Source organism: Loxodonta africana, chromosome 3, assembly GCF_030014295.1.
Source record: "Loxodonta africana isolate mLoxAfr1 chromosome 3, mLoxAfr1.hap2, whole genome shotgun sequence".
NCBI lineage: Eukaryota > Metazoa > Chordata > Mammalia > Proboscidea > Elephantidae > Loxodonta > Loxodonta africana.
The window spans coordinates 168369801-168384109 of NC_087344.1; the positions used below are offsets into that span (position 1 = coordinate 168369801).

Consider the following 14309-nt stretch of genomic DNA (forward strand, 5'->3'; position numbering starts at 1 on the left):
GTGTCAGTATACTGAAGAGCAAAACTGGGCATTACTGTATCAACGCCAAACAGCAGCAAAAGTCATCGTTCAATAACAGAGGACCCGTAAGCAATGCTGCAGACAGAGACCTGATGTACTGATCCTGTGCCTCTGTGGATCAAGAGAGTGATGCAGTAATGGAATGATTTTCCTATCACTGGTTTTGAGCCCTCGTGATGTAGCGGTTAAGAGCTATGGCTGCTAACCAAAAGGTCAGCAGTTCAAATCCAGCAGCCACTTCTTGGAAACCCTATGGGGCAGTTTTACTCTGTCCTATAGGGTCGCTATGAGTTGGCATCAACTCGATGGCAATGGGTTTTTTTTTGTTTGTTTTTAGTTTTTTGGCTTTGGTTGAAATTCTTAAAACTAAAATTTACGTTTCGTGTTTTTTAACAATCAACAATTTAGTCCTAAATGTAAAAGACGATAAATTTTTATATTTATATATTTTTTATTTACAGTTTGTTTTAAAAAAAATAGAAAAGAGGAAAATAAAAGCCTTACCAATAATTACTTCACAGGATTTATGTGCCTGAGAAACTTCATAGGCGCAGCGCATTTCAGAATATGTAATTCCTCCAATTACAAATATAATCAGCTTTGACCCATTTTTTCGGTCCTCTAAATAATGAGCTCTGGGTTTCTGGCGAGCACTAAGAAGTAAAAAACACAAGTACGTTAAAAATACTTCCCAAGCCATATTGCTTGCAGACTTTTGAAAAAGCTTAACTTAACTAAATTCAAATTTGGTACCAGTTACTTTGATCTTAAGAAAATGCCTTAAACTGCGGTTGAACAGAACACCAAAAATTAGGCAGGACAGCCCCACTTCCTTCAAGTTTCAATTTGGTTCCAATACAGAGTTGGACAAATCACTCAAAATTGGTCTCAGCATTTTCATTTTCAAAATAAAGCTAACAGCCTCTCTTATTTATTTCATAGGAAAAAATAATATACCTGAAAAGACTGAGGCTTCTTTACAATTAAAAAAAAAAAAATGGGGGGAGTGACATTGAAACATGGCAGTGGAGCGGGCAGACAGATTTGGATCTGGTGTGGTACTGGGCTGTCCTCTGCTGGGATCCAGAAAGGCATGACGGTAGGAGGCTGAGTGTTGGAGTGTGACCTGAGCTCCAAGCCTGACTGCTTCTAACACGGTATGATCTTCAGCAGTTACTTAACATCACCCTAACCTCAAGGGTTGCTTTAAGGATTAAATGAAATCATGTACACAACACTAGGTACAGAAACTGGTGCCTGGTAAGCACTCAACAAATAAACTGCCATTATTTCTACAATTTTCCCCCCAGATTGCTACAGATGTGCCTTGTCCAATACAGTAGCCACTAGCAACATAAGCCCATTTAAATTAATTAATAAAAAATTCAGTTCCTCAGTCGCACTAGCCACATTTCGAGTGCTCAGGAGCTACATGTGGCTAGTGGCTATCACACTGGATACTGCAGATGTAAAACATTTTCATTATCACAGAGAGTTCTATTCGACGGCCTTGCTCTCCATCACAGGACTCAACTTCTTTTGTTCCCATATCCCACTGGTAAAAATTTTCTGCTTTTATTTAAAAAGTAAATATATATTAAAAAACAAACATTTGTATACATTTAAAAACACATATTAATTTATAAATTATATTTGTATATAATGTAGTAAAGCTTAATTTTTTTCTTTTTTAGATAAAAGTAAGTACAACAGAAAATCCGATATTTTCTTCCTGAACTCAATACATCATTGCTACTCATGTTGTAACTACCGTTAACTATTTGAGAAACCACTTTTCTAGATGACCTCTAAGGCCCTGTAATATAGGATCTCAGAGTAAACATTTAATGTTTTTAGTCTAGCCTTTGGGATGATCATTTCCATTTACCACCTTAAGGAATGAAGAGGTAGTGGACAACAGGTAAGAATAAAGAGAATTAGTAGTTGGTTTTGAAAGATGAAACAGAACAAGATATCCTCTTGTTCCCATTCATAAATAAGTGAAAGACATACTAAAAATGCAACCTTGGTTTAAAAACTTTTTCAAAAGAGAGAGAGAAATAGAGTAAGAAAGCAAAGGTAAGGAGATAATATTGCTAAAAACAATTATAAAATTCTACTAATTTCTAAACTTCTGAAGAGCAATTTCAGGTACTCTGGGAGATACAAAAATAATGAGTAGATCCCTAGATCCTGAGAAATCTCCCTCTACAAACACTTAAGAAATAATGGTTAAAATAAGACCCAGTTATTTTCTACTTTGAGTATCTTGTTGACATCATGAGTTTTTATTAATGGAAGCATGTTGAATTATTGAGCGGGTCCGACTTTTTGGTAGATAACCAAAACCAAACCCACTGGCATCAAGTCGATTCCGACTCATAGCGACCCTATAGGACAGAGTAGAACTGCCCCATAGAATTTTCAAGGAACACTTGGTGGATTCAAACTGCTGACCTTTTGGCTAGCAGCTGTAGCACTTCACCACTGCACCACCAGGATTTCCTTTTGGTAGACAGTATAGATTTTTTTTCTTGCCCTCTCCCACAAGCCTACTTGTAGTGCTTAGTGGCATATATGTTATACCACTAATTCTACCCCCGAGTCCCACCACAGCCCACTGGTACATATGTGTGCCACATAAAAACTTACAAAATTTCTACTTTTCCTACCAAAAATTCAGACACCTCACACAATACCATATAAACACAGTAACTTGTGGCATACACCCATTTCTTCCATTTCAACAGTTATACAGGTACCTGCCTGCCAGCAGCATATACTGCCATTGGGACAGCAGCTTCCCAACGAACCCCAGAGTTACAAAAAGTAAGTGGTATACTGCTGGTCCTATCAGCTGAAAGTAAGCAAGTAAGAGAAATCTCCAGGGATCAATAATAAAAAAGAAGCTAAAAGCTAAAGCAGTAAGCTGAGTTGATATTCTGGCTGCCTTGTGGAGTGTTTTCTAATCTTAGTAAACAAAGGGCTTGGGCGTTTCACTTATATAAGCAGAGGAGATAAAAACCTTGGGTATTGTGCAAGGTAGGGATTGGGAACTGATACCCCCACATAAGGTCAGGAAACTCAAAGTCACAGGAAAATGACAAAGAAAAGCTTCCCCTAATAATTCTGAGCCACAGACTTGCTTGCCCTCATCAGAGTTTTGGGTTTTCATTTCCGCTGCCTTCATGGTCTCAGAAACCCCAAGCTGAGAAATTAACAGATGTGAAAAACAGGCTCTAGGCCCGGCAGAAGCAAATGCAGAACCTCTCTGAAGAGAACTACTTTCAACCCTGGCTACTGAAATGAGCTCAGGATCCAAAAATATAAAATACACGAGGAAATAATCAACCATGAGAGTCTGCAGAAATAAAAAGCAAAATTCCAGAATGTAAAAAAAAAAAGCAGAACTGCAATGAATGTCAGATATTGAAATTATTAGATACAGATTATAAATTATGTTTAAAATGATCAAGGGTAATAAGGTAGGGCAGAAAACACGACAAAATAAATAATAAAAAAAACCCAAGCATATTTGAAAAGAAACAAGTAGAACTTCTAAAATGGAAAATCACTGAAATTAAAAACTCAAAAAAATAGCTTACCTAGCTGATTAGACACACACTTAAATGAGAAAAAGCTGAAAACTAAATCTGAAGAAAATTTTCCAGAATGAAATACAAAAAGTCAAAGGGACAAAAATTTGAGAGATTAAGGGACACTGAAGATAGAATAAGAAATTTTAACGAAAGACTCAGAAATGGGAATATTTGAAGAATTTCTGAAAGAGATGAATACTCAGATTCAGGAAATAAATTCCAAGGAAAAGAAACAGAAATAAACCCTTACATGGACAAAGCATAGGGAACGTACAGAACACCAAAGACCAAAAGCAATCAGAAAGAGAAGGCAAATTACCTACAAATGCGCACACACAAAAGCGTGCATGCATGCGCACACACCTGCATCTTTCCAAAAGCTAAAACAGAACCTTAGAAAAATCAGGATAGCACCTCAAACTTTTGAGTGAAAATAACTGTGAACCTAGAAAGTCATAGCTGGCTAAAGCTATCACGTAAGAACGAGGACAAAATGAAGTATTCTCAGACAAACAAAACCATAAAGACTTTACCACCCACAGACCCTCACTGAAGGAACTTCTGAAGGAAATACTTCAGAAAGGAGATAACTGAGCCCACAAAAAAGGGGATGTAAGAATGAGTGGTAAGCATGTAATTGGTAAATATACAGATACAATAATAATGCTGATTATTAACTTGGGAAGTAAAAACACAAAGTAAACAAAAATAGGCTATCAAAATAATATTTAAGGGTAGTATGGATTGAATTACATTTGCTCTAAGGTTCTTGTATTGATCAAGAAAATGGAAGAGATACTAATTAACCTTAGACTTCACTGCATCAATCATGTGTATTAAAATTCTAAGGATAACTGCTATAGGAAATAAAAATAGAATGTATAACTTTCAAACTAGTAGAAAAGAAAAAAATAAAACAAAACTAAAGAATAAGTCCTTAGCCCAAGAGAAGGACCTTAGAGAAACACTCAAATACATACAGATATGTAAAAAAAAAAAAAAAAAAGTACTAAGATATGTAAAAATGCTCACTGTATATGATTTGTGATGGCGCCATTTTGACACAACCTAAAGTAGATGAATAAATTGTGATACTCATAAAACCATATGCCAACCAGCAGTAAAAATTAATGAACACAGTTTTGTGTATCAACTTGGGATACATTTCACATATAATGCTGAGGGGGGAAAGGGCAAGGTGCAGAACAATATGTCCAAATAGGACATCGTTTATACAGAGGACTTGTGATATTGGTGGAATAAGGTAGCAAGGTGATTCTTCTCCAAGAAAACAAGTATAAACCTTCATGAAATTGTCAAAAACAATCCTTTCGGGTTACTGGAAAGTGACCACAGGCAGACAACAAACTGAGAAGCATTTACTCTTGCATATCTGTTAGAATATCGGGTAAGAATGGTGGGGGTGAGTATGTGGCCTTCTAGCCTGCAGCTGTACCCATCGTCCCCCAGCTCAGTTGGCAAAAACTATAGCTTTGCTGACCTGAGGCTGGCTGTGCTGTGTTCCCAGACGTGAAAGATTTGATTTGAGGCAGATGGCATGGGGAGTGTGAAAATCTGCAGTTTTGGTGGTTAAAAATGGCAAACTTGGCTCAGAGTAGATGGGAAAAAACCTCAGCCTTGGCAGCTAAGGTCCAGATTTGATTCCGGCAAATCAGCCAGAATTTAACAGGGAAACCCTAGAGGTAAGAATGCAGACAAGTTCCTTGGCTGACTGCTAAAATGCATGTATGGGAGAAACCTGAGAAAGGACAGGGTAAAAATGAAAGAAAATGGAGACGTGAGAACTGGCTGTTACTTGGAATGCATCCCTCACTCAGCTTGATCAGCAGGGGATGGAAGCCTTATGGGCTTGAGGTATCTAAGCATATCTCTGCCCAGATAATTAATTGGCTGACCTCTAAACTATACAGATACAGTGGTAACCACTAGGAAGTCATACTAAAAAATAAAAATAAAAAAATTCAGTAAAGACATGAGTGGCTACATACTGCAGAAGAGAAAGGTTCCACATTTGAAGCCCATTCAAGTTATTAGACAAAAATTCACCATGGGTACAATATTTGAAAGTTCAGTTTTCAATAAAAAATTAGTAGACATGAAAAGAAACTAGAAACTGTGACCCACACTTTGGGGAAAAAAAGAAGTCATCAGAAACTGACTCGAGTAGACCAAGATGATAGATTTAGCAAAGACTTCAAAGCTGCTACTATAAATATGTTCAAAGAATTAGAGAAAAATATGCTAATGAGTCAACTAGTAGGGTAGAAACTGAAGTTCTAAATGTGAGAAGTACAATAACTGAAAATTCACTAGATGGGCTCAACGGCAGACTTGAGATGGCAGAAGGTCAGTGAACTTGAACACGGATTGACAGATAATATCAAATCTGAAGAACAGAGAAAGAAAAGAGTAAACTAAACAGAACCTCAGTGACCTATGGTACAATCTCAAATCTTCCAACATCAGTGTAATGGGAGTTCCAGCAGAGAGGAAGAGAAAGGAGCAAGAAAAAATTTTGAAAAGTTAATGGCCAAAAACTTCCCAAATTTGATGAAAATTATCAACTTACAGATCCAAGAAACGCAACAAACCCTAAGTAGACTAAACACAAAGAGAACGATGTCTAAATATATCACAGTTAAAATGCTGAAAGCCAAAAAGACAAAGAAAAAAAATCTTACAAAACACAACTCTATACATTGTTTAGAATACAAATATATGCTTAAAAAAAAAGCCATATAAGTGAATGATAAACACCAAATTCAAGAAAGGGAAAATAATAAAATCAGGGAGGGATATACAGTAAGCTTGAATTGTACTCATAATATATTTAAACTGGACATTGAGTATAAGGGTATGTATTAAACTATATATCTTTATGTTTCAAAAATTTCATCACCAAAAAAGCTATCGCTTTAAGCCTTATGCTATGTAGAGGAAAAAAAAAGCAGGGGGAGGTGGATCTCTCTGATTTAGTTACAAAATACAATTAAGTATGCCTTTATATCGCTTGGAAACCCTGGTGGCGTAGTGGTTAATTGCTACGACTGCTAACCAAAAGATCAGCAGTTCAGATCTACCAGGTGCTCCTTGGAAACCCTACGGGGCAGTTCTACCCTGTCCTATAGGGTTGCTATAAGTCCGAATCGACTCGTCGGCACTGGGTTTGGTTTTTTTTTTTTTTTTCGTTTTATATGTTTTATATTGCTTATCAAGACTCACTTAAAACAGGTTAAAAAAAAAACAAAAAAAACAACTGTCTCTCACATGGCTACATGCTTCAAGAGACTTACCAAATATAACAGGGTACCCGCATTCCATTTCAATACAGGTATACATCTCTTAACTTTTAGATATGTTCTGTGAAATAGGACGTTACGTGCTTTGGACATTGTGCGAGCACCGTATTATACACAGGAGAGAGGTGTGCGGTACAGACCCGCGCCATCCTGCCAAAGGACTTCATGAAAACTTCGGCTCTACCACTGCTGTTCCTGGGTGGTCACTGCTTGGTCTCTGGGATCCGCATCCGGCCCCTGTCCGCCCACCGCGGCCTGCTCACCATCCAGCCAGCTGCCTCCTTTCCCTTCCTTCCTGCCTGCCTTTCCCACCCCACCTAATGGGCTTTCAACTCTTCCAGCTCCACTTGCCCGTTCTCTGCCTCCACCCCCAGCTACCTTGCCGCCTCCTCCTCCCACCACTGCCTCAGACTGGATCACTCGGCCATTGCCACCATGGGAGGAGCTGCAGCCTAAGCCGGGATGTAATGTGCAGCATGTCCAGGCCCAGCGGGGCATCCCCCTTGGTAGTTCCGGTTGAACCTGCATGGTCCCTGCCTGAGGTGAGCGTGGTGGGACAGACAGATGTGGATGGGCCTCAGGGCTAAGGCAGACACGAGACCCCCAGAGCTGGTGAGAGGCAGATGGAATCTCAGTACTTAGCAAAGTACACCCCCTACATCCCGTTCTCTGATAAGGATTTCTGAACTCTATCATAACCCTGGAAACCCTGGTGGCATAGTGGTTAAGTACTATGGCTGCCAAACAAGAGGTTGGCAGTTCAAATCCACCAGGCACTCCTGGGAAACCCTATGGGGCAGTTCTCCTCTGTCCTATAGGGTCGCGATGAGTGGAAATCAACTCAAAGGCAGCAGGTTTATTATAACCTTACGGGACCACAGATTTATATGCAGTTGGGCCTTGGCCAAAGGGATGTTAAGCGATGCATATCTGTAATTAGTTTGCAATATCATACTGAAAATTTTACTCATTTCATTTATAGCTTTTACCTCACAGCTCCAGAGCCATTCCATACTGCTGGACACTGGGAACAATATGGCCATTCTCTGGAATCTAATCTGTTATCAATGGCATCCTAGGGAAGAAAAAGAGTTAACACCATCAAGAAAATGCTGTGAATTCTAGGACATTTTTTTCTGTTTGTACTGCAAAAAGGTCAAAACTTCTATTTGCCATTAGGGAATATAAAGATATATAAATGTTTAATGAAATAAGATTAGCCCTCATTTTGTAACTCACAAATATTACTTGTTTTGACATTTAATGCAATCATTTACTTACTAAGCCAGTATTTACTGCATGCCTACATTTCTTCATTTGGTGGGTCATCACACTGTTGTGTGGATTCCAGGCACATCATTAGGACTTCGATACCTCCAAAGTGGTTGGGATTTCTAAATACCATCCTAATCCTGACATAACTCTTGAGCGACCAGAGTCCAGGCTTTGGCCTTTCAAAGTAGTGGACTCTAAAATAGATGTATACACCTGGCCTGGAAGTACTCAAGACAATGTAAGGGGTAGGGGAAATTTTCTTTTTCATCTTTAAAATTTTTCTTTCTAAATTTTATATTTTATGATGTATTTACGTGTATAAATATGCTATATTCATAGATTATGTATGTTTTATTAGTACATTGTTGCTGTTGCGTGTTGTCCAGTGGATTGGTTCATGCTCACATTTTTATTGTTCAGTGTGCATAATTTACAATATCTGGAGACCATGCTTTATAGCATATGGTACAAATGGCATAAACAAATGGTATTAAATATTTCAATGAGACTACAAGGAAGAAACAAAATTTAAGAGAAATCCTGAAGTCCTAAGATTTCCACTGAATCAAATGTGGATTTTCTAAATTAAGCATGCAAATCCTTGTTAAAGGGTTCAAGAAAGTCAATTCTTATTTAAAAATACTAGCCACGAGAAACTACTTAGCTCTACATTCTTAATGTGGGAAAGGAAATAATATCTTAGGTTGTGGAAAACACAGTCTAAATTCTTTAGATTTTTTTAATCTATGATTAAGCATGTGTGAGTGATATGATTTTGACTGAAGAATTGGTGTAATGATTTTATTGAGCTCATAATGTAGTTTTTATTCATTTTCTAAACAAAAGTTTACTGATCTGTTTAAGATGAAACAGTGTGAGATCATTATTACCCCCATCTCCTAAAATTGAGTACTGTTTTCTAAAAGCAATAGTGCTAAGTATCAACCGTCTGTTGCTCTAATGCCAATACTATAGTCAAGTTTACATTTCAATCATAAATACATTTCCAAGAATTTTGGAATCTAATAATTTCTAATAGCAGTACGTATAAAGATGTTATTTGTTGAACTTTCCAATAAATTTTTTTGTTTATGATACATAAAAAACAAAAACAAAACCTGTTGCCGCTGAGTAGATTCCAACTCATAGCGACCCTATAGGACAGAGTAGAACTGCCCCATAGGGTTTCCAAGGAGCGCCTGGTCAATCTGAGCTGCTGACCTTTTGGTTAGCAGCCGTAGTACTTAACCACTATGTCACCAGGGTTTCCAATGACACACATAGTAATTTAAAATTATACCAGTACTTTCTTCATAAAACTTGGTTTTTAGTTTTTTTATGTATTTTTAGGCAGTAAGCGGTGTGAGTTTGTTTTAGGTCTCTAAGAAAAGAATCTTCAAGAGTTTCCTTTCCTTCCTTGACCCCAGATACAACCTGCTTTGATGAATCGTCCTAGCACTGCAGATAATTCCTGCCCAGAAGATACATTCAGACTGACAAATAAACGTGAAAGGTAAAGAATACTCTCCAGTGGTGCCTGGGGTAGAAGTAAACATTTAATGATCTTCACCTCCATAATATCTTTGATAAATGGTGTCCATCGAGAAAGCTGAAAAGTTTCTTCTGCAGATCGATCCTTTCTTGATGGTCTGGCCTGTTGGGACTAATATAATCAGATGATAAACTTTAAAACCAGTAATTTATTCAGTGATATTCACTTATTATATTTTCTAACAAAGATATTTAATTTACCACATATATTATGCTGTATTTGACTTAAAACAAAGAGTGGAATTGCCTGCTTAAAACAAAAAACCCAGAATACTTTGGTCATATAACTTCACCAAACAGCACGTTGTGCTTTAATGCTAAAATTCATAATAGTGTCAGAATATAGGTTTACTCAAAGTACCATAAAACTTGATGGGAAAGAGTGAGATTCTAAACAGAGTCGTTTCAAAATTTGACTTCGAATCTAAATTTTGTTAAACCAGAGAACATACAGTTATTTTCTGTGCTGTATTAGTTAAAATAAAGGTTAAATGTATAATGAAAACCTGAAAATTTCTATAAATGAATCACACAGAGAAAAGCATAAATAGTAGATAGCAATAGAAGCCATAAAATACAAATTCACTAGAAAAGTATGTATGTCCAAATTACTGATATATGGAAAACAAAATTTTACAATCAAAATCTATAAAATGACATAAAGAAGGCTATCCACATGGATTAACACATACGTAAACATATTTAATGCAAACGGCCACACATGTATATAAACATGTATATAAGTACGCACAGAATGTAAGATTTCTTACTTGGGGGACAATGGGAACACCAAGGTAACTCCAGTTACGAATCATATCACTCTCATTTTCTATCTTTACATTCTGGACCAACCTGTCCAAATTTTCTTCCGTCGTTCCTTAGGGAAGTAAAAACGTGAGTGCATAATCCCGTAATTGCTGCTGTAGTCATTTCTAGGTTTTAGATGGTACCCATGAAAAAAGCTTTTTAAATAAAAAGTAAACAAATTATATCCCCTTCAAACTCCCCCCAATTTCATATTTTTCTTCTTATTTATCTCAACCAACTTCAGCTACTACCTTTGAATTTTCTAAGATCCTCTCATGATCAAAGTAGACCACTTATTTAATATTTATTTCAGAGCTGGGTATTTTAAAACATTCACGAAAATAAATAAAATCCCCATTACCATTAATACCGAAGATATAAAGTAGAATTGCTCTTATTTTGTCATAATTATCATGATTTTTGTTGAGTAGAACTGGAAGGAGTACGCGCATAGAATCTTTCACTTTCTGTCCTTCTACATCAGTTCCAAGTGCCAGGTCCTTCATGAAAATAAAATGTAGTCAATGCTCTATAATCCAAACTAATCCTTTAGTTAAGAGTGTCTATTATTAAATCTAAATAAATAAATAAATAAAAATAATAAAATTTTTTTTTTATTATTAAATCTTGCCAAACTTTAACGGCACGCTTCACAGGAAAATGTGAGCATCATTTGTAAATTACTGATTGTAAAAAATGTAAAAGGTCAAAAAATAAATCAGAGAAGAAGAAAATCATTAACCCAAATCTGTGCCGTCCAATACAGTAGCCATTAGGCACATGTGGCTACTGAGCACTTGAAATGTGGCTAGTTTGAATTAAAGATGTAAGTGTATATAAGGACCCCTGGTGGCACAGTGGTTAAGTGCACGGCTGCTAACCAAAAGGCTGGCGGTTTGAACCCACCAGCCACTCCACAGGAGAAAGATGTGGCAGTCTGCTTCCATAAAGATTACAGCCTTGGAGGCTCTATGGGGCAGTTCTACTCTGTCTATAGAGTCACTATCAGTTGGAATCAACTGGATGGCAATGTGTTTATAAGTGTAAATATAAATTTTTCAAAACTTGATATTAAAAAAAGAATCCAAGATATATATCATTAATAATTTTTATATTGACTACATGTTGAAATGATAACATTTTAGATATATTGGGAATAAGATATACTATTAAAATCAATTGCACTTATTCCTTTTTACATATTAATGTGGCTACTAAAAAATTTAAAATGACATGTGTCTTGCATTATTACTTCTAGTAGCCAGTACTCATCTAAACAGTTGAGGCATTACACACACTCCTCACTTATCAGCACGGTTAGGTTCCAAAGACCAAGCTGTTGTGTGAAAATCAGCATTATGCTAAAACGGGTTTTTCTGTTTTGTTTTCTGACCATCCATTTGTCCAATTATTTTTTAATATAGAAAATAATAACAGCTAAGATTTACTGATGTGTTGATCACTGTGATGAGTCCAGTTACGGATTATTCCTCTGCAGAGAAGGAGGCTTGGAGGAGACAAAGCTGGATAAAGCCAAGCTATGTGACTGGAAGGCCTATGGCTTAACCACTTCACCCTCCTCCTGTGTTGCGTCAGAGCTTCCCTCCAGGGTTCCACTCCCACCTCTGTAATCCCTGTGTTCACAATCCTGAAGCCTGCTCTGCCTTCTGCTAGGACACTGGGAGCCTGGTCGCACACCTGGCCCCACTGAGGCGGAGGCCTCAGGCGCAGCTCGGCTCACTTTGGGATGTCGTTATACTTGCACACATTTCTTCCAAACACACTCTCTAATGCCTCTTTCTTCCCTCCCTTCCCACCTCACCCCAATTTTAAGCTGCAGGGCCTCGGGTGGCCCAGAAGCAGGGAAATGCAGAACAGGCTTGCTGCTGCCTGAGTGTCTGCCCAGAGGCTGTGGCCATGCAGGAGAACGGCCCTGCATGGCAGCTGGATGTGGTGCCCCCACCGGCAAGAGGTTGCCCGGAGGCCCTCCTCAAGTGAGGGAACCTCCATGCCTGCCGCCTCATTAATGCACAAAATAGTTGGTAGTAGATTTTTTACTATTGTTACAAATGTGAAATGTTGGATAATGGGACAGTTGATAAGTGAGGACTTGAAATTCTGAAGGATGCTACATTAAATGCCGTGTCCCCAGAGAAACTTCTGCCAACAATACTACCTCAAACGAAGCTTCAAAACTTAAATCATCCCAATCAACCAGATATGCATAATCACAGATTAGGAGAGGCTGTTTCCTATGATTCTGTATAGCTACTCGTTAGTATCAGTGGGTGTGGTGCAATGGGTTTCTTTTACGTGGCCTTTCTGACACTGGGTTTGCAATTCTCCCAAAACGATTGGCTGGGATACAATCTACCAAAGATTGGTTGGTTTGCTATTCACATAAACGCCCTTGCAGAGGTTAGTTGGTTTGTTATCTGCATAAGTGGCTTGCAAGTGTTAGAAGGTTTGTTATCCACGTAAGTGACCTGCAATTCACCGAAAAGGATTGGTCAGTTTATAATCCGCCCAAGGAATTGGATGGTTTTAGGAAAGCCCTGAAATTGACAAGGAATTTGCCTATATTAGTGGCCAATCTCACAGAGGTTAACTGGGGACCTCTTGATCAACAAAAAGCCTGGAAAGGAGTATGTCCTTTGGGTCCAGGGTCCCTGTGCCGAGAGCTTCCTTAACTCAAACCAAAACCACTGCTGTCAAGTGGATTCTGACTCATATCGACCTTATAGGAGAAAGTAGAACTGTCCCACAGGGTTTTCAAGGCTGTAATCTCTGGTGACATACTGGTTAGGAGCTTGGCTGCTAATGAAGATGGTCAGCAGTTCAAATCTACCAGTCACTCTTTGGAAACCCTAGGGGGCAGTTCTACTCTGTCCTACTGGGTCACTATGAGTCAGAACTGACTTGATGGCACCTAACAACAACAATCTTTACGAAGCAGACCACTACATCGTTCTCCCACAGAACGAATAGTGCTTTCAACTGTCGACCTTTTGGTCAGCAGCTGAATGCTTTAATGGCTGCGTCATCAGGGCTCCCTGAGAACCTCTCAGAGTCCAGTAAAAGAGCTGTAATATAGGTCAAGGGCTGTAACACTGAGCTGATAACACAAAAGAGGTCCAGAAGGGGCCCAGTGACAGAAAGCAGTCAGGATGGCAGCAGTGGGAGAACTGGCCAACTGAGAAGATGACAACAATGGGCAGAGTCGGACCACAGACTGGAACTAGGCACCTCCGGGCAGGAGGTCACCAATAGAGCTGGATGCCCGTAAAAATGAAGCAGCTGCAGTCTGGGCTGATGCAGGCCGACACCTGATCAGAGCAAGCAGCAGTGTGGGGATGACATGGCTTGTCTTGGCAGCCGCAGATGCCCTAGCTGTGCTAACAGCTGTAACACTAAGGCCAAGAGGAAGCCTGCCCTGAAGGGACCAAAAGAAGGCCCACAGAAGCTTTGGCATATACTGTACAAGGGTTGCCCATAAAAGTTTTGCCTTGAGAGCTGTTGTAATGCTGACCTAACCCTGGCACTGGCACAGGATTGTCCCAAAGCTGCTGGCTGAGAGCTGGACCAATATGCAGAGAAGGCTACAAACAGCCAAGAAAAGCTGTTGAGAGAGATGGAGAGAAAACAAATACAGCCATGCCGCACCTGACCCAAGCTGGCAACACTGCTGACACACACACCTGCTGCCACCTAATCCATGGTGTGCCCGCCCAATGAC

The 14309-nt window shown here is 38.7% G+C and overlaps 1 protein-coding gene across 2 annotated transcripts in view; it reads right to left on the reverse strand.

Moving 5' to 3' along the window:
- Positions 1-14309, reverse strand: part of STXBP3 (syntaxin binding protein 3) — a 92631-nt gene that overhangs the window by 28174 nt on the left and 50148 nt on the right. For both annotated transcript variants that reach the window (XM_064282462.1, XM_003409536.4), the window contains exons 14-18: positions 10935-11073; positions 10537-10643; positions 9786-9878; positions 7930-8015; positions 526-674 (exon numbers count right to left, since the gene is read on the reverse strand). In XM_064282462.1, the coding sequence (XP_064138532.1) occupies positions 526-674; positions 7930-8015; positions 9786-9878; positions 10537-10643; positions 10935-11073 (574 nt within the window). The remainder of the gene's footprint in view (positions 1-525; positions 675-7929; positions 8016-9785; positions 9879-10536; positions 10644-10934; positions 11074-14309) is intronic.